The sequence below is a fragment of the Ictalurus punctatus genome, chromosome 21, assembly GCF_001660625.3.
Source record: "Ictalurus punctatus breed USDA103 chromosome 21, Coco_2.0, whole genome shotgun sequence".
NCBI classification, from domain to species: domain Eukaryota; kingdom Metazoa; phylum Chordata; class Actinopteri; order Siluriformes; family Ictaluridae; genus Ictalurus; species Ictalurus punctatus.
In genome coordinates, this window is record NC_030436.2 from 13592504 (window position 1) to 13620210 (window position 27707).

The 27707-nt window shown below is 38.6% G+C and overlaps 1 protein-coding gene across 5 annotated transcripts in view; it reads right to left on the reverse strand.

Annotated features, from left to right (window-relative positions):
- Positions 1-1339: 1339 nt before the first annotated feature.
- The window catches only part of mdfi (MyoD family inhibitor), a 54234-nt gene continuing 27866 nt past the window's right edge, over positions 1340-27707 (reverse strand). For all 5 annotated transcript variants that reach the window (XM_017450995.3, XM_017450991.3, XM_053674048.1 and 2 more), the window contains 2 exons: positions 5770-6060; positions 1340-4476 (listed from right to left, as the gene is read on the reverse strand). In XM_017450995.3, coding sequence (XP_017306484.1) covers positions 4223-4476; positions 5770-6060 — 545 coding nt within the window. In that variant the 3' untranslated portion in view covers positions 1340-4222. The remainder of the gene's footprint in view (positions 4477-5769; positions 6061-27707) is intronic.

Consider the following 27707-nt stretch of genomic DNA (forward strand, 5'->3'; position numbering starts at 1 on the left):
CAGTTGAAATGGAGCCCTAAGACAACATGTCCAAGTTTGATCATCATCTATTAAAATCTCTGGTAAAATATTGAACTGTTGAAGACTGATTATACTACAAGTAATCATAATGATCATTTAAATATCAACCCAACTGGCAATGATTCCAGTATTGAAATACACTATAGATATGGTCAAAAGTTTGTGGATGCTTTACCATCACACTCATATGTGGAACTTCCTGTAACTATTGCCACACATTTGGAAGCACATAATTGTATATATGCTGTAGCATTACAATTTCTTTTAAATGGAACCAAGAGGCGGAAACCTGTTCCAGCAATGACAATGCTCCAGTGCACAAAGCAAGGTCCATGAAGACATGAATTACCAAGGTTGGTATTGATGAAGTTGAATGTCCTGCACTCAACATCAATCCTGACCTCAACCCCACTGAACACCTTTGGGATGAACGCTGGGAATGTTGACTGACGCAAAATCAGAGACTGACCTCACTAATGCTCTTGTAAATGAATGGCCACACAACCATGCTCCAAAAATCTAGTGGAAAGCCTTCCCAGAAGATGGAGGTTATAACAGCAGCTTTCATTTCATTCCAATGTATACAAGATGTACACAAAAGGGGGACTAAAGCTGGAATGGGATGTTCAACAAGCACACATGGGTGTGATGATCAGGTGTCCACAAATATAATATAGTATTAGTAAATACAATTTCTAATGTCACAGCACACAACAGTGTAGAAATAAGAAGACTGGGGAAACGAAATAGTACTAAAACTATCTGGTATCACCCAGAAGAGGAGTTCAGTTTTGAGTCTGGTTCCACTCAAAGTTTCTTCCTCATGGCGTCTCAGGAGTTCTGTTCCTCACCACTGCCGCCTCTGGCTTGCTCATGTGACTGTATTATGCGTTGTACCTTGGTCCTGAAGAAAAAAACTTTCATTCCAATGTATACAAGATATACGGAGAAATACCAATAAAACACACTTGACTTGACATCCAGAGTTCTGTAAAGCTTCTTTATGACAGTAACTATTGTTAAAAGCACTATAGAAAGTACTGTGGACAGTGAAGAAATGTCTGAATACAGACTGCAGAACATATACAGAGGATACTCAAGGATTCTACTGAAATCTAGGCACAACACTGCTGAAATTCTCTAGGCTCAGGATTATTTCTCAACACATCAAGGCTAGTAAGGATACATAATCAAAATGTCTTAAGAATTGTCTATGCAAATCAGATATATTGTATATAATTTACCTAAATTTTGGCCAGCAATAAAAGGATAAATTATATTAAGTCATGGAAATAATGACACTGTTGGAATATAATGGTACAAACACAACAGTTTCAACACTGCTCTTTTATTCCATAGTGTATATGATGAATATCTACTCTCTGTCAAGTTTTAAGTTTATTTTCTATATCTTTTATATCCAGTTCCTTTTTTGTCCACGAGATGTAAACATTATTGACTACTAACTACAACATGATTTGATAATTTTCTGTTCTTGACCTCTAGTTAAATGAAATGAAATAAAATAAAATAATAATAATAATGGGCTTCTCACAATTATAATTATTAACATATGCTCTGACTTAAATTTAAATGAATATCATTTCACACCTCATGTTAAAACTAAAAAGCTGAAAAATGTTTGAGTCATGAGAGAATCTATAAAAACAAATAACCAACCTTCAAATCAGTTGTCAATCGTCAATAATCAATAAACTAATGCATGTTAACTGATAACAGCCAATTAGAGCATTTTCATGATCAAACAAGACTGATACTGAAAAAGTTAATAAAGGTCATAACCAAATTATAAATGAGCAAATGACAGAACAAGTCAAGCATGCTGGCATAGTGATGCACCGATATTAAATTTATTGGCCGAAACGGAAATTTGGGGCACTTTGGACAAAAGCCTGAACTCAAAAATTATTTAAAGGAGTCACATTATGCTTTTTAATGATTTCCTTCTCCTCTAGTGTGTAATGTATCTGTCTGTGCATGCATAAGATCTGCAAAGTTAAAAAGCTCATATTCTCCCCCAAAGGGATTTATACTATCTAACATGGAACACTGCTCCAGACCTGCCAAAACACTTCGTTCGAAGTCCAGATATTACTTCCGCAAACGTCTACTTCACTATTTGAAATATTAGCATAATACCGCCCAAAGTCAACCACGAAGAACAAAGGCGAGGCATCAGTGAATTGTTTGGTGACATGTCGGGGAGATGCTGTGTGTTTTGGTGCAAAAGCAAAACCGGTGTGTTTGGACTTCCAAAAACGGACAAAATTACGAATCCTTGGTTACTCTTTATTTATAACAGTAGCATACTTTTGCACTTAACAATGAGACAGCATGCCAGTGGAATTTACATTACATCTGAAAGGTAAGAGAGTTACAAAATAAGAACCACTGTGAAACATTCTGCTCAAGTCGTGCATGCAACTTTGGATTCACTTGATCATTCACATATTGTGAATCTGACTCGGGCTCGAACTGATGCAGTAAAACCGACGTCATGTTGCTCAGGAGTTTATAATTACTTTAGAACCCTTGGAAGCCGAAGCTAACCCAAGGGGCGTTACATTTTTGTAACGACACATGCTTGACACATTGGCCAATCACAACACAAAGGGTCAGCTGGCCATTCAGAGCACTCTGGGCTTTTCGGAAGGAGGGGCTTTGGAGAAACCGTAACTCAATCGGAGCATTTCAGGCAGCTTGGAAATAGAGGTACTGCAGTAATGTACATTATGTGACAAATATTTTTATTTATTTATTTTTTTAACATTAAAGCATGTTAACCTATTCAATTACAGCCAATAAACAAAATTATGAACTTTTAAAAACGTTAAAAAAGCAAAATATGACCCCTTTAAAATGATTATTAATTAGGTTTTTTGTTGTTGTTGCACAATGTAAATTATTGGAGTTAATCGTTTCTCTTTCAATCAAAACATAATTAAAATCAGTAAAGTAAAAGTTAAAGTTAAAAGTCATATTTTTGTTAATTTCTTGCCTCCAAATAATCAGTGGCCAAAATTTCAGTGCATCACTACTTCTACTTAAAAACAAAATAAAACAAAACACAAAAAACCATGTGTACTTAATCCTTGCACAGCTTTTTTGGCATTTTGAACAGGGCTTTAACAAGCCTCCAGCATTACAGAACAATTAGAAATCAGAGGAATTAATGTTCGATAAACTCAATCACAGACAGAAAGAAAAGGAAAAAACAAACAAAAAAAAAATCACAGGACGGGTTAAATAGAGTAACACATCTCTTGTTACTTTTGTTCACATGAGTAAATACATTGCATGAAAAATTTAAATAAACGCAGCCCTTTCTCCAGCTCACGTCCGTTTCAGTCCTGTGCTCACAGCTGATGGACAGCAAAGTACTACAGTAACTGTGCAGAATATAAATTGAAGCTGCTTCAAAAAGATGACGTCATATTAAAAATAAAAATAAAATCAGTGACTTCTCTTTCAAGCATGATTTTTTTTGGAATGTGAAGTGGGACTGTTCAAGGTAAAAAAAAAAAAAAAAATTATAAAACTAATAATAATGTGCAGATCCCCTGGAAAAAAAAAATTCAAAATCAATCCTTAGAAGATTTTAAAAGACACTGTTCATGTTGCACTGTGTATAGTCAAAAAAACTTCCCCCATGATTTTGTTACCTACAATATGAATTTTCACATGGATGCATCGGGATTTGGTGCATCAAAAAATTACGCAACAGTGGTGAGATTCGTTCTTTGAATAAATGTGAAGTTGAAAAGAAATGTGAGTTGAAAAGGACTGGAATTTGAAGAAAAAGGAGTGAAAATGTCCTGTTTAGCCTACAACATCTCCTACTGTGAGCAAGGTTCAATGTCTTAAAGATTTCTCTTCCAATCAAGTTGGAAGCTGGATCTGGAGGAAGAGTCTAAGTGCAGACTGCAGAAAACAGAGAATGTCCCAGAATTCTTGCAAAATCTGAGGACAATTCTAAGAGTCTCTGACTTTAAGCACAATAAACTGGAACCCAATTGCCAAACTCGGGAAAACACAACTGGACCTCAGTCGCAGCGTTTCTCATGCTTCTCATTGGCAAACCAGCCTTGAAGCCCAGTATGGAGTTCTCCGATCACATTTCTCACCTAGAACTTCTCTCTAGAAGTTTCGAGCTAACATTGCAGTGCCCCCTACATGAGGCTCAGGATGAGAAGCAGAGGCCGCAGCACTCCATGCAGATCTCGAGGCAGTCGGCCGACTCGCAGCAGGCGTCGATGATGCCGCAGTCCATGTCGCAAGGAAGCTCGCAGTCACCGCATTCTTCCGATCCGCAGCAGCAGCAGAAGCACGAGTCATCAGAGGAGCATGAGCCGCAGGTTGCACAGTCCAGCACGATGTTGCACAGCATTAGGAACTCGCAGAACAGGCAGGCCAGGATGCAGTGCACACAGCAGTCTGACAAACACAGAAATCACATTAGGGGATTCTGGAAAGTCGACCCATGGCATGTTTATGTGTAGCACAACATACTTGTCTAATGATCATTAACCCTGTGTTCACACCAGCACCAATGCAGAAGCTGCTGAAGTCTTTCATTTGCATAGTTCTGCATATTCTTTCCATGACTCTATGGATTTCCTCAGGGTTTTCTAGTTTCCTTCCACTTCCCAAAAACATACTGCCAAGACTAACTACATACTGTATGCTAACTTGCCCCTGCATCTGAACATGCGTGTACATGGTGCCCTCTGACATTCTGGCGTCCCACCAAGGATTTATTCCCATCTTGTGCCCAGTGTTCCCAAGATAAGCCCAAGAATTGTTATTTCTAACTGAAATATATGTAATTTGTGTGGTTCCATTTGCATGGTTTGGCATATGTTCATACGTGCTACCCGAGAAACCGTGCCAACAGACAGTAACTCAAGACACCAAAGACTAAAATCGAATGGCTAGAGATATAAAATGGATACTAGTGTGAACACAGAGTAAAACTCCCTGTTGATGCCATGAATCAATAACAAAGATTTATCAGTGTAATTTAAGAACTTAAAGAAACAGAAAATAACATCAAATAGAGTTAGGAAATATATATATATATATATATATATATATATATATATATATATATATAAAGAGAGAGAGAGAGAGAGAGAGAGAGAGAGAGAGAGCGCAACATTTAACATTTACTTCCAAAATGTTTGTTCATGGTGACTGGAAGCTAGGGAGACCGATTCCATGGTTGTATTTTATGGGTAATTCTGGTGAATGCTTTTTTAAATTGTTATGAGATATTGCCCCAAAATGGCCATGTGACCTTTTAAAATGGGTCGAGGTACCAGTTGGTCTGTATAATTAGGTTGTTTAAGGTTATATCATGTTACAATTTGATGAAGATAGCTCATAAGGTCCAATAATACTATGGAGCAACAGGAGAACAAATGCTGTGTCCAATTCAAACAATATAAATAAATGCATAAAGCAGTATTTAACCTTGCCTAAATATACACCAAAATTTTGCTCCCCTGGTCTTATTCTAATATTCTATACCATTTTCCTTGCTCTTCACCTTGTGCTGTTTGCTGTAATAACTCTCACACTAACTCCTCTAACTAGCAGGGTTTTAGCTTTGATATTTTTAGACCATGGCCTGTGTATACTTTCAGGAGAATAAGTTTTTTCGACAGAAATGTCAACTGATAAGAGCATCTGCTAAATGCTGTGAATTTAAAAGTAAACTGTACCCACCATCCTGGGCCTCTGTAGGGATCTGTGAGCTGTTGGACTTGGAGCTCCCTTTACTCCTCTTGCTGCTCTGGCTGTTGATCGATGGGTTCGATTGCAACTTCTTGGGGTTGTTATGATGTGCAGATGAAGACGAGGATGTGGACGATGCCGCCCGCAAGAGTGCTGCTCCATTCTTGACGCTACTGCTGTGCACCTGGGGTTTCAGAGACTTGCCATTTTTCAGAAGCACTGCAGACTCCGAGGGGCTGGTTAATGACTTCGGCAAGGGCGATGACCTGGCCTGAGGTTGACCTAGAAGCAAATGATAAAATACAAACAAAGATGATCATCATTGTGGACAGGCACTTTGTTAAAATACAAGGTCTTCCACTGTGCAATTATTCTCCTCTTATAGCCTAGGGACACAAAAATAATCCCATAGTTGTGGACTACACTCTCATCCAGTATGTTGTTTCCTCCACTAAAATAGGTTTAACAATGGAATGCTAATGAATACTAAAGTGAATGCTACGGTATTAGTACAAGTACAAAGCCTTCAATTAAACACTCAAGTGTGTGCTATATCACAAATTATACCTAAACATATGTAAAATACAATTCCCATGAATACCCACAATCCGCTGAGAGAATAGTGGTCTTTTTCAGAGGAAGGTCAGATAGTGGGAGATTTACACCAGTTTAGGGACCTTCAGCTTTCAGGAAGGCCATATGTCTTGATGGAATAAGGCCATGTGTTTGTAATATCCATCCCGTAATAACTAACCAGACGTTAACACTACAATTAAATTTATACCACTGAGCTGCTGAATTCTCAAACCTGAAGGTGTTGATTAATTTTCTATAACAGCATGGCTCTGACAGTAGTTCCGGCTGTAATTCAATTAAACAGCTCATTCACAGGGACTTGTATGGTTGATCCTCCACATAATCGAAGCTTAAAATATGAAAGCTGGTCAGATAAAAATTAAAAGGAAGAAGGCATGCCAATTTTACTGGAAGCACCTTCAACAGGAATACCAATGTGAGATAGCTAGCCACAGTGATTCACGTAGGCCTGTACAATCTTGCTTGATCTTGCTTAAATAAAAGCATATCTACTACACTCTACTCATATGCAAACGCAAACTCTCCTCAACTTCTTCTTTAAATGATTTTACTTCTTTAAAATTGTCCTTAACAATTATATTTATATAACCTTGACCACTGCTCTGTGAGGCAAAGGAACCCAAAAAACAAACAAACACATAGCTAAACAAACATGCATTAATAAAATAATATCAGGCAAGAACAGATTAGCATTCTCATTAAAAACTCCGGAAGCATTTGTGTAAACAATAGAATAAACAAGGAGCACTGAGAGAATTCAAATTGTATTCATAGAACCGTTCTGCTTTACCTGAAGGACACAAAAATAAACAGGCAAATAACTTGAATAATTAACTGCAGAATATAAATAAGGTACAGCATAAATAACTAAAACCAGCTGACAAAATAGGTTTCGATTGGTTCATGCTCCAACTGAATTGCTTAGAAATGTTACAGTATTTGTGAGTTTTTTTTTAAATACAGGTGGTCAGAATTCACATTCATTAACACGGGAATACAGGTTGCTCGAGATGCATTTATCGTAATCATTCCTTCGTCTTTAATGAATGCTTGATTCTGCCCAGTGTCATGTTTATATTTTAGGAAATAGAACTAAGTAAGATTATTACATTCACACAGTCGCTAGTAGCTGTACTATGAAATTGCCAGTAGGTGTTCCTACTACTTGTTGCCATGTCACTATCAGTGGGTGGCACAAATAGCATTCCACTTTTGACAACAAACGAGTTTTCTTGCTGATAAAATTAAACATTTTGGAGGGAGAGCGTTTGTATATAAAATTCACCATTGTATATATGCATCATATCCTACGAGATGAAGGAGAAGCAGTGTGTGCTCTTTGCCACTGCGGCCGTCTATCTGCGGATGTTTAAAGCAAAAATCATAGTTAGCAAGCACGGGAGGTGCTTTGTCGCTGCATGTGTGAAAGTACCTTTAAGAAATATCCAATACGGGTAGGTACGATACGAAGTAATAACTGAGGGGATGGGCAGGGATGAGATTTAAAAGCTGTGACACGTGATCCATGGTGTTAGTCAAAACTGCTGACATGAAGCACCAATATAAAACAAAACAACCACTTCCATTTCAAATTGTCTTATTTAAAGCAATAAACTAAATGAACTAATCACCAGTGGTTAAGCATTAAAATGTATCTGTTGTGACTATTCAGTCGTGATAGTTTCTTTGTAAGCAAGGACTTTGTAGCGTCAAATATATGAATTTGAATACCCATAGCGTAATTCTAAACCAAATACTTAAACCCTGGACTTGATGTGGTGGGCAACAGATTTTACTCAATTAATTGAAAACTCAAATTCTGACTTGCTCTAGGATTCTTTATTTGATTCTTTATTTTTATGGCATATACTTTGGGTTAGTCGCTCCAGTTCCTTTCTTTGCTTTTTGAAGTTCAGACGTAGACTCCCTGTAAGTTTACAGCCTACAAATGTTCTAGTGTTCCTCCACAAACCGCTCGGCGAGTTGTTCTTGGCAGCTTATTGCCAGACCTGCATATATTTTACTCCCGAGCACCGCATTCTAATTACGCCGGACGAAAGAAAAACTAAGTGAAAAGCACACCTTTGCTGCCAAGAGAAATACCCCTTTAAAAATTTTAAATGAGAACTTATGATAAGACTTTATAGAATCCTGTTGTAGCACTGAGCATTTTTGTGACCTTAGCATAGTGGTGTTGGGTCACATAGAGAAGATCCTGAGAGGGAACTGAAATTTGAACTTCATTAGAAGAGGTATTTCGTCCCGAAGCCTATGGGAAGACAAACACTAACACATCTCTCTCTAATGCCACACTCTGAAGCATATGAAATAGTACTTAAAAAAGAAGCATACATTAGACCAGTAGAGCTCTGTTGTTCTTGGGAAACCATTGAGGTCATGCAACAACTAATCTAGTGTGACTGAATATTTTTTCATTCAGCCTTTTCAAACTTCCAGATGTTTGACCTGTTAGAAGAAAGACGGAGAAGTTATTATTTTTTTTGTTTGCATTTATGCACATCAAATCCCTCAAGCTGCTAAAAAGTCACAGTAGGCCCCCGTCTCTCGTTCTCTACACCATAACGAAAACAATCACATGACCGCATTTAACTATGGGATCCATACGTTTAGAGTTAGAAAAACCGAGGGCTGGTAATTGGTTACCACCCCCACTGTTCCGTAAACCCACCTATAAAAACCAGAGCTCTAATGTATACACATCTGGCTTTTCCATGTTTACAGTGAGTATCGGTTTTCCGCAAAAACGCACAACACATTTCACATTAGAGAAAGTGAGATAGATAGAAAGATGAAAGACAGCTGGAGACTGAAATGTAACACAGAAAGTTCTAGTACTCAGATTTGATCTTGGTCACAAGGATATCTTTAACGACAGTTTCTAACAATCATACTTATTCTTAACCAAGTTCATCTTAAGACAACAAGTGTCTTTGCAATATTGGGGGGAATTTTTTAAAATTAATTAAATAAATAAAAAATTAGGGGGCCAAGCACTGAAGGTGCGTAGGCAACCTATTGTTATTCTACATTTTCTTATTATTATTCTTTTTTCCTTTTCTTCTGGCTAGGGTGTCTACGGCAGCCCATAGAAGTGTCTAGTAAAACGTTGTGAAATTTGGCACACTGATTGGGGTGGGTCTAAGGAAATTTGGGCCAAGTGCCCAAATTTGGACACAACCATGTGTCCAAAATTTAAAAGCCATGGAATCCTGGATTCCCTGGATTGAGACGCATCCTATAATAATCAATTTTCGGCTAATTAGATTTTCCACCATCTTGGATTTTGTCAAAAACAGTTGTTTTTTTTCCTGCTACTCCTCCTACAAATGTGACTGATGTGACTGACAGGGTTTAATATCAAAACAGTAGCAATCATGACCACAGGTCAAAGCAGCAACATACAACATCACAGGTCATGGCAGTAGTGGCAGCTGCAGCAGCAATTTGTTCATCTAGACCTTTCCTCCTATTGTCAGAGAATTCAACCACTGTCCTTGGTAAAAACATACACATCATGAGTGAAACTACAAATCACTATTGCATCCCTTTGCCTAAAGTTATGGCTCTTCTTTCCTGTGATTGTTTAGGCAGCAATTGTAGCACATCTGTGAATGTGTGGCTCACCGAGTCTGGGTGCTTGGCCCCCAAAAATGCTGGCTGCATCTTTAATTCTTCTTATTATTATTTATTATTATTATATCCACCAATAGCTGATGTTTGGAGAGTGTTCTGGTGCACTATGGCTGCCGTTACATCATCCAGGTGGATGCTACACATTGGTAGTGGTTGAGGAGATTTATAAATGTAAGGAATTATTATTCATTATTATTATTATTATTTATTTTTATTAGGCTCCTTATATCGAGGGCTTCTGTTTGTTTTGTAATTCTTTTCTTTTTATTAACACTACTGGAGTTTATCCCAGCCTCTAGAATCTGCATACTTTTATTTATTCAATCGAATTCCACATGGTTATATTTCAGTCACGCTCTAGAGAGCGAACCAATCACTAGTGGATTGAACCAATCACATGCAAACTCGCTGGCCATTATTCAGCGACTCAGTGACTCATTTTTTCTTTTTTTTTTTTATATGAACCATCACGACTTCTGTAGCATACCCTCTGTTGTGGCTTGTGGTGGCCAATCACATGCATTTATGTAAATCATTGACTGAAAGCAGTTCATCAAGGAAGCAAAAAGTTTGTGCAGATTTTGCTCAGTTTTTGAAAAGGAAACAGATTGTTTAAAGACAACTGGACAGAGAAGTCTGTGAATATTCTCCACTTCAAATTCAAAACAGATGCCTTGTCTGTTTACAGTGCGCGCCTTTAGTCGATAGTGGTAATGTGAAGAGCCACTACAAAAGCAAAACATAACCACTTCAAACTGCTGCCTTATTTATAGCCAGGAAATCATAATTAATGTTTAACCTTTAAAAAGTAACTGTTGTTGCCTTCCAGTCATGTTAATTGCTTATCTAGATCTATAAGCAAAATATTTGATGTGGCTAAACCTATACAGTTTGTTTGAATACATCTGCTCTAAAATATCCTTTGGCAATTTCCAGTGGTCTTTCCCTTACACCCTGTAACACCACTGATGATAATAGTGGTGGAGAGTGTTGTCTAGAGTCGCTCCAAAACCTCCCATAAATGTTGAAGGTTGAAATCTGGTGACTGTGAAGACCACAGAATGTGATTTACAATATTTTACATTATTTTCAAAATAATCAAACCATTCAGTGAGTCTTCAGGCCCTGTCAGAGGGGGCAGGGTCATACCGAAAGGGACTACTCCAATAAGGATAGAGATGTTTCATCATAGAATAAAGGTGATCAGTCAGAAGAACTGCATTGATTTGGAGTGACTCTTGTGTCTACAGGGACAAGTGGACCCAAAAATGCTTCCAATATTATAACATAGCCAATGAAGGGGTAGGGGTCAATCATTCAGGCCTATATAGCTTTCTTGTTGTACTCCACACTTGTCAGGAATATGATAAAGGATGACTTGTCTGACCGCATCAATGAACCCTCTTTCCAAATCCAAACTTGAGATCAACTGGGCTTGCTCAGAATTTTATACATGGCAGAGCATGATATTAATTGCATAATAGTATCATGCTGTACCTGTCTGGAAGCATATGTATTCCTTCAGTTTCTCCACAAATTTATTCTACCCAGTTCCCTATTCGACTTCAAATATGAGCAGTGAGAAAAAGCCAATTTCTCATTAGTATGAGGAAAAAAAAGAAAAAAAAAAAAAAACAAAGTCACAAAGTCACACAGTTATGGCTTTATACACTAACAAGAACCAGTCTTAGAAAAACCGCACTGCTTTTCAGTTTTAAATTAAACACCCTCTACATTCTCACACACAAATAGAACCACCCGCTGCTTACACGCTTACCACTGAAACTTTTTTGGGAAACAGTCTAACGGCATTTCCATAATCTGGTCCATTTCAGGCTTTACGACCGCAGAAAGTCAAGGTGATTTAACCCTCAGTGGGATTGTGTTGATGGCATTAGGAAATGTACATTTTAAACACAAACATTTCAACATTTTGTTAGAACTGTATAACATAATATTTTGTAACTGTGATCCCCTTTAAATCCATAATAGATTCATTTTCGATGGTGATCAGGGCTACAAAGATGTAATGTCTCTGAAAATTGTGACCCGTGGAGGAAAGACAACTGCATATACAGTACAAAATATACTCAAATATACTGTCTTACATTGGTTGTGTGCATGTGTGTGTAGGCATGTTATTATATCTTGGTGAGGACCAAATGTTCCCATAAGGATAGCTACTCTATATCTGACAGTATTAACCTTATTGGAATATTTAGCTTATTTATAAATCTAAACTAGCCAAAAGGTTTCTTTTTGGTTACTGAAGTTAAGGTAAGATTTAAGGCATAACATTAATAATTACATCGGCGGAAGGTCCTACAAAGGATAGTAAGTCAAGCATGTCTGTTTGTGTGTGTGTGTGTGTGTGTGTGTGTGTGTGTTTGTGTGTGTGTGTGTGTGTGTGTGTGTGTGGTGGCCATGACCATCTGTGCTCTAAGCTCGAGGGCAGAATGCACATCAATGTTGAAAACCTGACCACAGTGCCAGTTCCCAACCACTGCAATATTCTCTCTCAGAAACACACACACACACACACACACACACACACATACACACATACAAAACCACTGCAAACCCAGGCTGTGCTGTACACTCAGGAGAAAGGGGTCTTTGTCTGGCTTATGGGTCACACATCTCAAAAGAGACAAGCTGTCCATCTCTCGCCAACTCCCAAATGTGCACAATGGAGAGAAAAAGAGTGTGTGCATGTCTGTGTTGGTGTGTGCGCGGGGTGTTAGATAGCAGACCAACCAAACCAAAAAAAGAACACCTTATTGCAGGCCTGAACCTTGTTTAGACATTAAAACGAATGAGATTCAGCCCTCAGGTGGCTAAAAATACACTACTCTGCCCCTTAATGACAGAGAACTTCACAGACAGGGTGGATAGAGGGACAAACAGTTAAGAATTGGAAAGGAAAAAAAAAGACGACAAGAGGGGTGTGGACATCAGCCTGGCAGCCTAGCATCAGGGGGTTAGAGGTGAGTCAAAGGCAAGGTGATTCAGCCAGTGATGACTACTCCACCCTGAAACAGCACATACTACTCCTAAAACACACACACACACACAAACATGCACAAAGAAAAGAGCCTTTTCTACCACTACACACAACCCTTAATCTCCTGATGCATCCAAATGCAGTGAGTAATGCTGCTCCTGTTTTTCAGACACATGGCAGCAGAGAGCAATGACTCAGTGCTCTCAATGCTCTCTGACTCACGCTGAAGGGGTACAATACAAATACACACAATTACTAAAAACACAGCCATGCAAAGCTAAAGATTAAGGCTTGATCCTTTTCATTCGCCTCCACCGTGAAATAGTGATATGCATAAACGTCCATTCTATGGCAGATGTTTACATAAAAGAGGATCTGAAATTTCAGTCAAATATTACAGCTGTGGTTCTCAAACTTTTTTTTTTTTAAACAAAGGACCCCTTTAACTATAAAATCAATTCCACGGACCCCCTCCGTACAGATTTATTTCATGTACATTATTTAAATGTGTACAATAATATTTTGTATGTTTATTAGAGCCATAGATTTTTATGTTTCTGAACCTTCCACACACAGAATACATTAGACTCTGTGATTTACATGGATTTGATGGTTTATACAGTATCATGGTAGACATGGTGGCAAACCTCTGGGGTTAGGGGTTCAAATCCAGCATCTGTTGTGTGTCTACAGAGTTTGCATGTTCACCGTGTGTTTCGGGGGTTTCCTCCAGGTACTCTGGTTTCCTCCCCAAGTCCAAAGACATGTGTTGATCAGTACTTCCAAATTGTGCATAGTATGTGAATGTGTGTGTGATTGTGCCCTGCAATGGGTTGGCACCCTGTCCAGGGTGTACCTCAATTGCACCCAGAGTTCCCAGAGATAGGCTCCAGGCTCCCTGCAACCCTGTGTAGGATAAGCGGTATGGAAAATGGATTGATGGATGTTTTATTACAGCCATAGTCCAATTCCACACATAGAACACATTAGGTCCGTGATTTACAGGCCAACTTATTTTTGAATTATTGAGCTTTGGATTAAACCTATTCAAATGTAAATATCATGGACTATATCATGGACCCCCATGGCTACAGTATATTCCATGGATCCCACATTGAGAATGACTGACCTAAAGCACGCCTAATGAGCAAGGGTACCAAAGACATTTAAGGTTTTGAGTCAGTATAAAGTCCTTGCTGTTGAGTGCATTAGTGCGTTCTTTAAATAAATGTTATAAAATGTTCTAACTTTTATCGAGTACCATCACAACACTATCTGACTCAGGCTTTATAACGTTTTGACACAAAACACAGGGCAGGGGCGGGAATGGAACAATCAACCCTGGCAGTGTGAGGTGAACGTGCTGAGTATACTATATACAACATATTACAGTATGATTATGTTTTCACGTCATATTTAGTGCATCACTGGCAAATATTATCTGATTAAAGTTTAATCACTGCACTACGTTTGTAGGAGACGTATGGCCGATTTGGTTCCACACACTTTATTTTGATTATGTGATACACCCAGTTATAGGCTAAAATGTGTCCAACTTTGGCCTATTGATAGAACAAGAGGGATTAAACAGCACACCCAGAAATTTATGAGAAGATTCTTTTGGACAGTACAAATCAGTCTGCCAAATCTCATGAACAGTGTGTGATCTCCTCTATGGGTGCAGTTGCTGTACATATGTTGCCTGGACCCCTCATGATGATCCGAGTCTCTGAGAGGACGACTCCTAAAAAAGACATTGAAGGAGTCCAAATCGGACTTTAATCCACACTTGCCATGGCTCATTTCAATGACAATCTCTAGTGATGAGAAGTCTAATTAGAGAATTTCAGAGCTGAGGCTTAAGCCATCATTTTTCACCTGCTTTAAAGGAGTGTATTTCCCCTGATAGGGCCCTTCTGAAGGGTGATAATGGATGAATGAAAAATGGCCGGAATTGAGCTTTAAGTCCTGCTGAGATTGAATAAATGTTCTCTTACGCCTGTGCCAGAGATGGAGATGAGAGAGCGAAAAAGAGAAAGCATTCCATCACATGAGATGAGATGAGCATATTCTTAGCCAAGGATATAAATCCCTGATGGGCTATTAGACGAAAGTCTTAACATAGGCCTTTGTTCTGGCTTTTTCAGTACTACACACACACACACACACACACACACACGCTCATGTTCATTCTCACTCACACACTAGGGGTGTAATGCAATCCAAAAGTATCTGTATCTGTTTAGTGCTCCTAATATTTGCATCTGTATTTGTATTCGAATTTGAACCTGAAATGGGTGTGGCTGAAACGAGACGATTTTGTTTTGCTACCAGAAATACTGGATAAAAGCCTGTTCAGCATGGTATGTGAATTCTGGCTCTGGCAGTTTCTCAACCTCAGCTACATCACTGTTTTTTTCACTAGGTTAATTGGCATAGGGAACATAGGGACCAGGAAGTTACTAAGGACCACCCCAAGAAAAACCTCTTTAAATCTGTATAACATATTTGGTAATCAGTCACACACACACACACAAATCTAAATGTGACACACTCTAGGAAAACTTCATGAAGACACTCATTTGAAGACGGGCAAGAAAGACTGAAACAACGACATACAGGCAATTAAAATAATTGCTGCATGTTAAAGCATCTAACTGAGATTGATTGCTGTGTGTCTTATCAGTGGTGTGTGTTGCTGTAGTTCAGTGGTTGTCAAGATTTTGCAGACAAGAACCTCTTTCAACTTCAGAATATGTTCCACAGTCCCCGTCAATACAGATTTTTTTTTCATGAATATAAGCCAAGTATTCCAATATTAGGCTTATGATTTAACTGTGTTCAATAATACTTGTTGGAGCCAAAGAGATTTTTACAGTATTTCTGAACTTTCCACCAACAGAACCCATTAAGCAACACTACTGATGAAATTATTTAAAAACCTACACACTGAGGTTTGGTTTTAAACTCATTTCATTCATGTGTCCAGTCAAAAAAGCTGATAATCACAGGAGCTTAATAATAAATATAATAACTTGGATGATTGAGAGTTGAGGTCTGCTATAACAAAGAATAAATAATAAATTTTAAAAAATCACCCAGGCTATATACACACACACACACACACACACACACACAGAATCAGAAGTAAATTTGCATGAGGTATTGGAATGAACAAAACCTTTTTTAAAAATAATGGATTCTACAACATTTGATAGTTTCGATGTTGCACTTAAATAAGCCATCACTGATCTGACATTTAATTCTGCCTATAGGGAAATCGTGGTTGGAAAAATAAATGGTAAACGGTCTGCATTTATATAGCGACTTTTGACCTTAGCGGTTCTACAAAGAGCTTTACGTTGTTTCTCATTCACCCATTCTCACACACGCACACGCACACCAGTGGCAGCAGAGCTACCATCAGCTTGCCATTGGGAGCAACTTGGGGTTCAGTGTCTTGCCCAAGGACACTTTGACATGAGGAGTCACGTGGGCTGGGAATCAAAACTCCAACCCTACGATTAGTGGACAACCTGCTCTGCCACCTGAGCAGCAGCTGCCCCACTTATCTTGATCGGCAGGTGTATAAATAAACGAGTAAAATATGTGAACTATGAGCACAGCAGTTTTATGGTTTAAACAGGCCAGATAAATTTAGCCTGTCCAGTTGTGGTTTAAGAGTAATGGTACAGCAACATGTACTGATTTCATACAGTTTAGATAAAAATATAAAAACAATTTTAGGTTTCTTGCATGACTGTCAAATCCCTTATTTGTAATTTAAACGACTTATTCTCATTGGGACAGGGAATAATTGTTAAATTCAGCAAATAAATAAATAAATAAATAGTCATCCTGAGTTTATCAGTTATAAAAAAACAACTAAAAACATTTGTCACAGTTCTAACATATGGAAGACAGTTAGACAATCTTTCTTAATGTAACATTAGTGTAGCAGACCATGGGAGATACAATTTCTTAGCAGATATTTGTGAACAGTGAGGCTGTTTAAAACCAAGATAAGCTGTGTACTTGTGACAATGTCTGCTGTAGACTGCTAATGGGAGAATGGCAAAAATGCAAGTATGCCCATCAGTGCTATTAAATATTTTAGGCCAAGAGCAATAGATGTAGATTAATTCAAATTGCTTCCATGTTAGTCGTGTGGAAAATACATTAAATGTTACTATCAGACGTATAAACTCTGATAGTATAAACACCCTGGAATTGAGGTACATGATTGTTTTATTATTCCTCCAGACAAATGTGGGACATATGGTTGAGGTTTGAGGATAAACTTAGAAATGATCTCACACATGTCGGGAAAATATGCACCTCCTTTACGTCAGGAAACAGCAGGATTTCTGGAAAGACGTGACTAAATGTTGATAAATAGAAAGGAAGACAAAACCTCTGCTTTCTTTTATCCACTTGACTATGTGTGGGAACTGATGATCTCACACAGACACGCAAGAAAGAGCAATTTAGCAGCATTTCATGGCTTTCGTTGCACTTTGTTCACAGACGCACTGGCCGCAGGCACTCTGTCCAGATGCATGCAACCCTCATGACATCATCACTCCAAGCCCGAGCATCTGGACCTCGTGGAACGTGATATGACCTCAGGGTTTTTGCTGTCAGCAACAATCTGACGCAAGTCTCGATAACCCATGCTAATTTCCGATTTTCACTGACCAGTCATGTGATGAATGGGTCACAGAATGTACAAAACAAATTTTTTTAACCCCCCCCCCAAAAAAAACAAGAGTAAGCACATGCCTCAGAGAGTGAACGGATCTATTAAGAAACACTCTCCCCATAAAGCCGATGAAGCAATGGTGTTCACTATTTTACAAGCTCCAAACAGACACTTCTCACATGTCTATCGTCACAGGAAACCAGACGGGAAAAGGAGTGCGACTGCACATGTGGTCCACGGTATTACACAACTCTCAAATGCCATGAACGGCTTTTAAGGAGTCGGAAATTTCTAATCTACTGTAGTAGATTTATAAGATTTGGCAGTAATTGGGACTGGCTGGAACAAAACAATCAGGAATGCAGGTCAGAAAGACCATATGAATAAAAAATCCTGACCATTTGTATGCATGGTAGATACTTTTTATGTCACATCAGCTGTCATTTTTATCGTCATTTCATGGTGAACAATGTGGTGATTGAACATTTATCTTATATTCTGTGTGTGACACGTATAATAAAACAATCTGATTTGTTTAAAAGAACCTTGTGGTACAGCATACTGTTGTCCCTATAAACAAATTATAAACTATATACAGTTAAATAGTGATGTGTCAATGATTAATACTTTTTTTTTTAAATTGAATCATTGGCAAATTGCGGTCATATAAGCAAAACACATCATGCTATTATTTTTTTTGTGTATTATGGTCTGTTGTGTTTCATTCCTTACTTATCACAACTTCAACGGGGGTCTTCTGTTTATAGCCCAATTGGCTCATCCTGTCATGAAAATGTATGGAGTGGTTGACAAACTGGTTAATAACTATATAATGACTTAAAAGTATACTCAAGTAGTATTAAAGGGTTGTAACCCCAATGTTTGTGGGAGACCTTGGGCGATCTTGAGAGATCTTGTGTCTCAGAGAGAACCTACCATCCAATCTCTGATGCAATCACACCTGCATACTATGCCTGCTACTGGTCTATTTACTCATTTGGTTCTGTAAGTTTTCTATATTTTACTTAATATACTGTACATGTTGTTCTTGTGTTGGACTTTTTACTTTATTAACTTTTATAAATGACTTATCCCTAAAGCCTGTATACTGTATATTCCTTCTAATAAAATATGCATAATAAAATTACATACAAATTCTATGCAATAAAAAACAATAATACACCCATTAACCTATTTCCATGATTAGTTTTCTGGGAGAGCAGAGGATTAAGTCCTACAATTTGGGCTTAGTTCTGCACTACTCTACTGTAGATTCTTGATATGGATGAGTCCTTGCATGCTTTTACACACTCAGCAGCACAGAGTTTGCTTAATTTAATGGAAGGCAGTGTGGAGTTTGTTCTGATGGATAAAAATGGCTAGCCCTAACATAATATGCCAATATAAATACCCTCATGTGACTGTATTAAGCAAGAGACTTATAATTCGATTTTATACTCAGAAATTGAAAAGTTAAATGAAAACCCTGAATCAACAGAGCTAACCTGGTTCATTAGTGTGACTCATAGTGTAACTTTCATAACTTCTCATTACCTCCAAATCTGCCTGACTCATCCTGATGCTTTATTTCTGCCTGGAACTGGTGACTCACATTCTGCTGTTATGGATGGTACCCTGTGAATATCCTAAATATTCTCACTTCCCCAAAATGACTTAAAATCACTCTTCAATGTATAATCTCACCTGGATCCTGTAGATTTGTACTTTCTAATAACTGCTGCTATAATCATAAAGACCGTTGTGTGCTCATCCCAGGTCTCGTATTCACAACATGCTGAACTACATACTATACTGAACATCCTTTCAACACACTTAGTGGCATTTGTCTTTAATCTTCTACACCTGTATGCTGTGATGACGTATAGTCCAACTATCCGGTGTCACCCAGAAGAGGATGAGTTCAAGTTTCAGTCTGCTATATCTCAAGGTTTCTTTCTCATTTCATGTCAGAGAATTATTCTGACACTGTCTGAATAAATAAGTTTAAAGAACTGTGTGTGACTGATAGACTGAGCAGAGCCAGATTCTGCCTCTCTAAGATACTCTTTTTAAACCAATCATGTTACTGACCTGTTGCCAATTAACCTAATTAGTTGCAAAATGTTCCTCCAGCTGTTTCTTTTTAGTAACACTTACTTTCCCAGCCCTTTGTTGCCCCGTCCCAACTTTTTTTTGAGACATGTCGCGGCCATAAATTACAAAATTGCCTTTTTTTCTTAAAATGGTACATTCCCTCAGTTTAAACATTTGATATATTTTCTATGTTCGATTGTGAATAACATATGGGTTTATGAGATTTGCAAATCATTACATTTTTAAAAATTTATTTACATTTTACACAGCGTCCCAACTTTTATAAAATTGGGGTTATATATTTCTGCTATTTCTTTTTGGTATTTTCAGGCAGTAACCTGACAAATGTAGTCCAATCAACTCCACTCCTCTTATTTCCTGTTGTTTAACTCACATTTAGCAGCCAGCACTGATCTGTAAAAAACAGGACAGGACATTAGGTATTTTGTGAAGTATAATATTGTTTTGCCATTAACTTTGCAATAAGAGAATCCTTGAAGGTGATTTTTTTTTTTCAATGTCACCAGTTTAAACCAAATTAGTAATAGACTAACATTATATCACTGCACTAAGACATATCCACAGTTTAGTGACGTGCTCTGGTGGACGATAGTCACTGTTCCTGACTTATTGTCATGAATTCCTCTTGTCAGCATGCAACACAGATCCCAGCGCTGAATGTGTAGCATATGTTTTGTTTTTAATTTTCCATGTGCTTTTTCTTATTAGACCACTTATTAGGTCTTTGTTGCTGTTTTAGTCTGTTCTGTCTCATTCCCCTGCTCTCAATGGTCTGTTACTGATTGTGTTCACCTGTTTTGTGTCCTCGTTGTGCTATCCTTCTTATGTTACCACACTATAGTTCTTGTGTTCTAGTTCATGCTCCTTATTGTTCTGACCCATGTGTATTTGTTGATGTATTTGAATTGTCTGAAATGTCTGTATCTTGACCCCTGCTATGTATCATGACCAGGATTCCTGGACTCATGAAAAAGAGCACATGGATAATTTTTCACTTGCGTGCGCTTTTAAATCTTGAATTACTACACAGTGATTGAACAACAAACTCTTTTTAGGTTACTGATATGGAAATTTGAATTTCTATTTCCTCTTAAATAAACACGAGACACAAATGTGTATGCTTCTGGTCCAAAGCCTATTTGGCTTCATTAAAAGTTAAAATGATTGAGTTTCAGTGGATGACTGTGTTGAAGGCTTCAAGGAGGATAGATTAGAATAGGGTAAGAGTTAAAATACTTCACTGGCACCACTGGAATGAGGAATAATGTGAGGGGGCGCCATTTTTATCAGCTCACCAAATATCTCATTTCATTCTGCCTCTCTTCGTTCGCCAATGCACCGAATCAGACCGCCTCCACCCTCTCACCCAGTCCACCTCTTTCCCCCAGGCTCTGTCACATTCCACATGCCTCTCCCTGCTCCAAAGTTCCTAAAACTAACCGACAGTAAACTTTCAACATTTCTAACCATTACGACAATATTAATTTTTAGTGTTAGGAATTTTATTTCTACAATGATTGCAGCATTGTTACTCACACACCAGTCTTAGACATTCTGTATGATCAGCGATTAGCACTTTGGTCAAACTGCTTCACCAAAACATTATATGATTAGGTAAATAATATGTAGTAAAGATCTGCAGTGTGTCAGTGGGACAAGCTTTGGCTGCACAAGCAGAATGTGACCTCATCAACAACTCCAAGTACATATCGGGTGGCTTATACTGAAGGTGAATTACTATTACATAATTGCTAGGGTGACTTACAGCAGCTCAGGAACATTTTTTTCTCCACTTATTCAATAACATCAGTGGACAAATCAATAGCCCACGCAACTAGGACAGATTTGTCATCTAGGCTAATAATTATTATTATTATTCTTAGTTGCCCAAAGTTGTCAGAGAAACTATTTCAAAACATATTTTTTATTTGGTATGTATGCTTAAACATAATGGATTTTAGAGTCATGTGACACTCCACAACAGTGTAACACCAGGCATGTGATGAAACCGAGAAAAAGTGCAGCACAAAGCTGTCACATAACTCTCCAGCTAGCACAACATGCACAAAATGTCACCTCAACGTTAGACATCCATCCATTTTCCAAACCACTTATCCTACACAGGGTCGCAGGAAGCCTGGATCCTAGGCCCAGGTGACTGGGGGCAAAAGGGAGGGGACACCCTGGACGGGGTGCTGACCCATCGCAGAGCACAATCGCACACACACACACACACACACACACACACACACTCATACACTATGAACAATTTGGAGATGTGATTCAGCCTACAGCGCATAACTTGAGGAAACCTGAGTACCCGGAGGAAACCCCCAAAGTACGGAGAGAAAATGCAAGCTCAGTGCACACAGGGTGGAGGCGGAAATCGAACCTCCAACTCTGGAGGTGCGAGGCAATTGTGCTAGCTGAAAACATTATCATGGACTACGGCTAAGGATAAGGACTATGTCTACCCAGTCTCCCTCCCCCCAGGACTTCATAAACTCATTCATCCCCTTAGTCCGTATTAATCCACTAGCTAATATATTTACCATTTGTTCATCCCTGACGTTTTTTAAATATATATATTTCGAACAAAACACATTACAGCTTCAAATGTGTCCAAAGTAATGGTCTGTGAAAAATCAAGAAAAACACCAAGCTGAAATCATCAAAGGCATATAACTAGTTTCCTGTGACTGAATGAGGAGTTAAACCCGTATGTATGTCTTTGGTCGACACCTGCTGAATGATTGAATAATAAATCAAAAGTAACATAAGCTCACACTTTATGGACCAAATGAAATGCAAACACCAAACATTCAACACGAATGATCATGTGCTCTTGAGAGTGCGATTGAGCTAAGTGCCAGTGGCATAACACCGTAACTCTGCTATCGCTGCTGTCAAGGCAACGTCCTAACAATGGCGGTTACCACAGAAAACATTCGCAATTAAACATGATCATGGACAAGGTGAGAGGTTAACGCTGGACTGCGATATTTAACTTATTATATTTGACAACTCAAGAGTAAATAGTGATATATTGCCAAAACAGATGAGAAAAAGTTAGAAAGTGACACCCATGAATCTGCTCTATCATGTATACAAATCGTTTGGATAAAAGCAGACGCTTTTATCCAAAGCGACTTATAAATAAGGAGATACAAGCAAAGCGATATATCAAGCGGAGAACAATACAAGTTGTGCTACCATACAAGATCTTTTAATTGAGTTCTAGAAGAAGCAAAGTGCGCAGAGTAGAGGTGTCAGAGCCAGAGTAAATTGTTTTTTTTGTTTTTTAGTATAATGTGGGGTTGGACTGCAGAAATTCAGTGTGATTCAGTTACAGAATCTCTACATCAATGCACTTTTAGTCAGAACAATTAGTCACAGTCTAGTGGAGGTCTTATCCCAACTGTCGACACACACTCACACACCTAAACACACACCCACAACCACATTTAGTCTAACTCAACTCTATAATGACATGCTTGTCTGAGTTACTGCAACACAGTAAACAGTACGCATCTGGAACTGTCTGAGAATGTTGCGATATCTCACAACACAAGATCACTCTTTTTGACTAAAGGAAATATGTCTCCCATAATTCACAGCAGGTTCTGCATATGTTCTGTTACACACATTCTACTGTTAAAAAATCGGGAGAAAAAAAACTCCAAACACCTTTCTTCCAAGTCAATAGTTTCATGCTTAATATATAAAACAATTCGCTATTGCAATCCTAACAGCACAGCAAGCTAGTTATGTAGACTTAATTACATCTGGAATTTATATAACACATAAAAATTGCTTCACACACACACACACACACACACACAGAGCACTGACAGACGCTGGAACTCAGCAGAAGAATCAGGTTTCTTGTTGGTTGTACTGTGTGCGTGAGAAAAAAATGCACGATCAGCAACTTCCTCCACTAGCTGTCCCACAGGGTGAAAATACATATGGTCTTAGCAAGCGCTTGTGTACTTTTGCTAAATCTAGAAATACAACACACAAAACTTTCTCTTCACTCTATCTGACTTTATTCCACACTCATGTGGCCGTTTAACAAAACTGAATTACTGTATGTGAGCATTTACATATCAATTTATGGATATACAGTTCCAAAACAAGAACATAAATACTTGGGTCCACAAATATTTGTACAGGGACACAATTTTTGTAATTTTGTCACCACAATGGATGTGAAATGAAGCAATCAAAATGTGATTGAAGCGATCATTAGGCTGAAAACAGACCTCAACTCTCTCAGCAGAAAACTTAGGAGTGGCCAAAACAATAATTTGGTACATTCTTAAATAGAAGGAATGCACTCGTGAGATCAGCAACACCAAGTCAAGAACACTCTCCAGAAGTTAGGTATCCATCCATCCATCTTCTATATCGCTTATCCTTCCTTCAGGGTCACGGGAAACCTGGAGCTTATCCCAGGGAGCATCGGGCACGAGGAGGGATACACCCTGGACAGGGCACACTCACATACACATTCACACAACCATTCATACACTACGGACACTTTGGACATGCCAATCAGCCTACCATGCATGTCTTTGGACTGGGGGAGGAAACCGGAGTACCCGGAGGAAACCCCTGCAGTATGGGGAGAACATGCAAACTCCACACACACAGGGCCACGGTGATAATCGAACCCCCGACCCTGGAGGTGTGAGGCGACCGTGCTAACCACTAAGCCACCATGCGCCAGAAGTTAGGTATATCATTGTCAATGTCTACAATGAAGACACACCTTCATGAATGTAAATACAGACTAGGCCAGGTTAGACTATGCTAGAAAACATCTAAAAAAAAAAAAAAAAGCCTAACCAGTTTTGGAATAAAGATACTTTGGACCGATGAAACCAAGATTAACTTGTACAAGAATGATGGGAAGAGAGTATGGAGATGGAAAGGAAGGGCTCATGACCCAAAGCATACCACATCATCTGTCAAACCTGGTGGAGGAAGTGTTATGGCATTGGCATGTATGCCTCCCAGTGGAACTGAGTCAATGATGTTTACTGATGATGTGACTGCTGATAGATGTAGCAGAGTGAGTTCTGAAGTATATACTTTCTGCTCAAATTCAGTCAAATGCTGCAAAAAGGGATAGGATGGCACTTCACAGTACCGATGGATAATGACCCAAAAACATACAGCAAAAGCAACCCAAGAACTTCTTAAGGTAAAGAAATGGAATGCTCAAAAATGACAGAGTCAGTCACCTGACCTCAACTAGCATGCTTTTCACATACTGAAGTCAAAACTGAAGGCAGAAAGACCCACAGACAAGCAGGCGGATGCAGTAAAGGCCTGGAAAAGCATCTCAAGGTAGGAAACTCAGCATTTGGTGATGTGCATGGGTTATATTTATAATTCTGTTAGTTTGTCCAATTACTTTTGAGACAGTGAAAATGGAGGAACTATGTAAAATATGTCAGAAATTCCAAAACGGTTAAAGGGAACCCCGACTACGAAGACTTGTATGGCTTATTAGATTAACACTGACAGTCGCTATATAAATCTGCTCTACAAAAACATTGTAGATGTCAGTTAAAAATAAAAAATAAACATCCTTGCACTCGTAGGCTGCCATTGTTGTTTACGTCGCAGTGCATTCTGGGTATTGATGTCAAATGGTTGCAACGGTCTTGATTCTCTAGTAACTCTACAGCGATATAAACATGTCATGTGAGGAGGATAATATAGAACACATTACTCAAAATGTACATCAAAATGAAGACTATCAGAGAGGTGAGGAGGCGAGAGAGGGGCAAAATCCATGGTGTCTGTGTAGCAACTAACAACTATGCCAACTGAGAGCCTTTGTTGTTCAAGGTAAGCATATAGATTAAACTATATTTAACGTATGCTGAGACGTATTCTAATATCAATAATTTTAGAGCTTATCAGCCATCTCACCCTTGTATACTTTGTACTGTTAAAATTCCCACGGCCCGCCAGCGCGCTGTCGCCATGATATGAGCAAATCTATGCTATATACACTCCTGTGTGTATAATGATAATGAGTCTTTATTGGTCACATATACATTGCAGCACAGTGAAATATCACTTTTCTTCGCATACCTCAGCATGATAGGAAGTTGGGGTCAGAGCGTAGGATCACATTCTATAGCTTTCAGTCATCATTTTGGGGATTTGTAATCTTTCTAGTTTGCCTGAATGACATATGGGTCTTATAGAAAGGCAGGCAGTCTCTCAAAGGAGAACCGAATAAGCTGAAGGCAAATTCCCTGCACAAGTTGTTTCTTTTCTCTTGGACAATAATCAGTGGTTCTTTTTGTACATGTTGATAAGTAGGGGCACACTTTGCCAATGATGATTCAGCTGGTACGTTTTTGAACACGCTATCTGGATGCTTCAAGTACACCAAAATGCTGATTTATAATCACTTCACACTTGTCAATATTTAGTGCCCTAAATGGAGGAGGATGAGTTTAAACTGCCAACCACAGCCATATGTCTCCACATATACCACTGGAAATCCCATAGTCAATAAGTAGGTAAGTTCACTAAATCTTCAACGCCATTAAGAGGCTCTAAATATAAAACCCTTTAACAAAAATATCAAAACAAATGCAGTATTCAAAAATTTGGGGGGGTGTTTACCCAATTTGAGCCCTACTTTGTCTTGGCCCATGCTACCAACCAGGGACGGTGAAGGCTACCAAGCTTCCACCAAGACACGTGAAGACAGTCAACCGAAGCTTTTTCCTACTGTTGCTTATGCTCCATCACATGGCAAACATAACACACCTGAAGGAAAGCACTATCTGCTGTCTTCCGCATACATGAACTCACAGATGCCCATGATTGGCTAGCTTTGCTGTGACTGACAGGGCACAGAGAGAATGTCATCCCTCCCACCCAGACAGCATGACCAATTTTGCTCTCTTGGATTCCTGGTTGGGATTGGAATTGTTGAATTCCAGGAATGGATAATCTCCATAAATCTGAGTTATTCCAGTCACCTATAATTGGATACTGATTATATTTTATCAATACACATCTTGTATGGTTTATAAGAAGTTGCAATCTGATTAGGAAAAGAAGATAATAACATTTTGTGAATTGCAGTGTGGCACCTGGCATTTTATTTGATGCCTTTGAGGAAGCATACAATAAAATTTGATATAGCTGAGTGGATTACACTTCTAAATTCAGCATTTTGTGTTTCACTGAATCATCAGTAAATGCTTTAAACATGTCAGGGCTGTAAACCCAGAGCCTCCTCCTAGTACACAGAGTGCAAGGCAGGAATTCAGCCTGCCCTGGAATCACCCTGCTCAAACACACTTAATTTAAAATCTACAATTTACCGAAGGCAACAGCATGTTTTTGGGAGGTGCTCCAGATCAAACTGAGGACCCTGGGGCTATGAGGCACCAGTACTTCCTGCTGCACCACTGTGCTGCACATATACAGATCAAGTAATGCAAAGCCTCTAAAGGATCTTTGAAATATCCTGTAAACAACCAATGTTTGACCAATCATCAAAATGTAACTCCTGTCTATCTATCCTGGTCCTTTTTAATGCATCAAGTCTGTTTTTGTTTTGTTTTGTTTTGTTTTTTACTTCTGTGCAGTGTGCAAGTGTTAATACTGTAGAGAGCCATTCAAATCATACCAGCAAACTTTCTATATGTTTTAAGTACTGCTGCTGTAATCATAAAGACTGTCCTGTGACCAACCCATGACCCTTATTCACAATATGTTCATACTGAACATCCTTTCAAGCCACTTAGAACAGGTTGCCTTTACTCCTCTATACCTGTATACAATAATGATTATATAATCCCACTTACTGGTGTA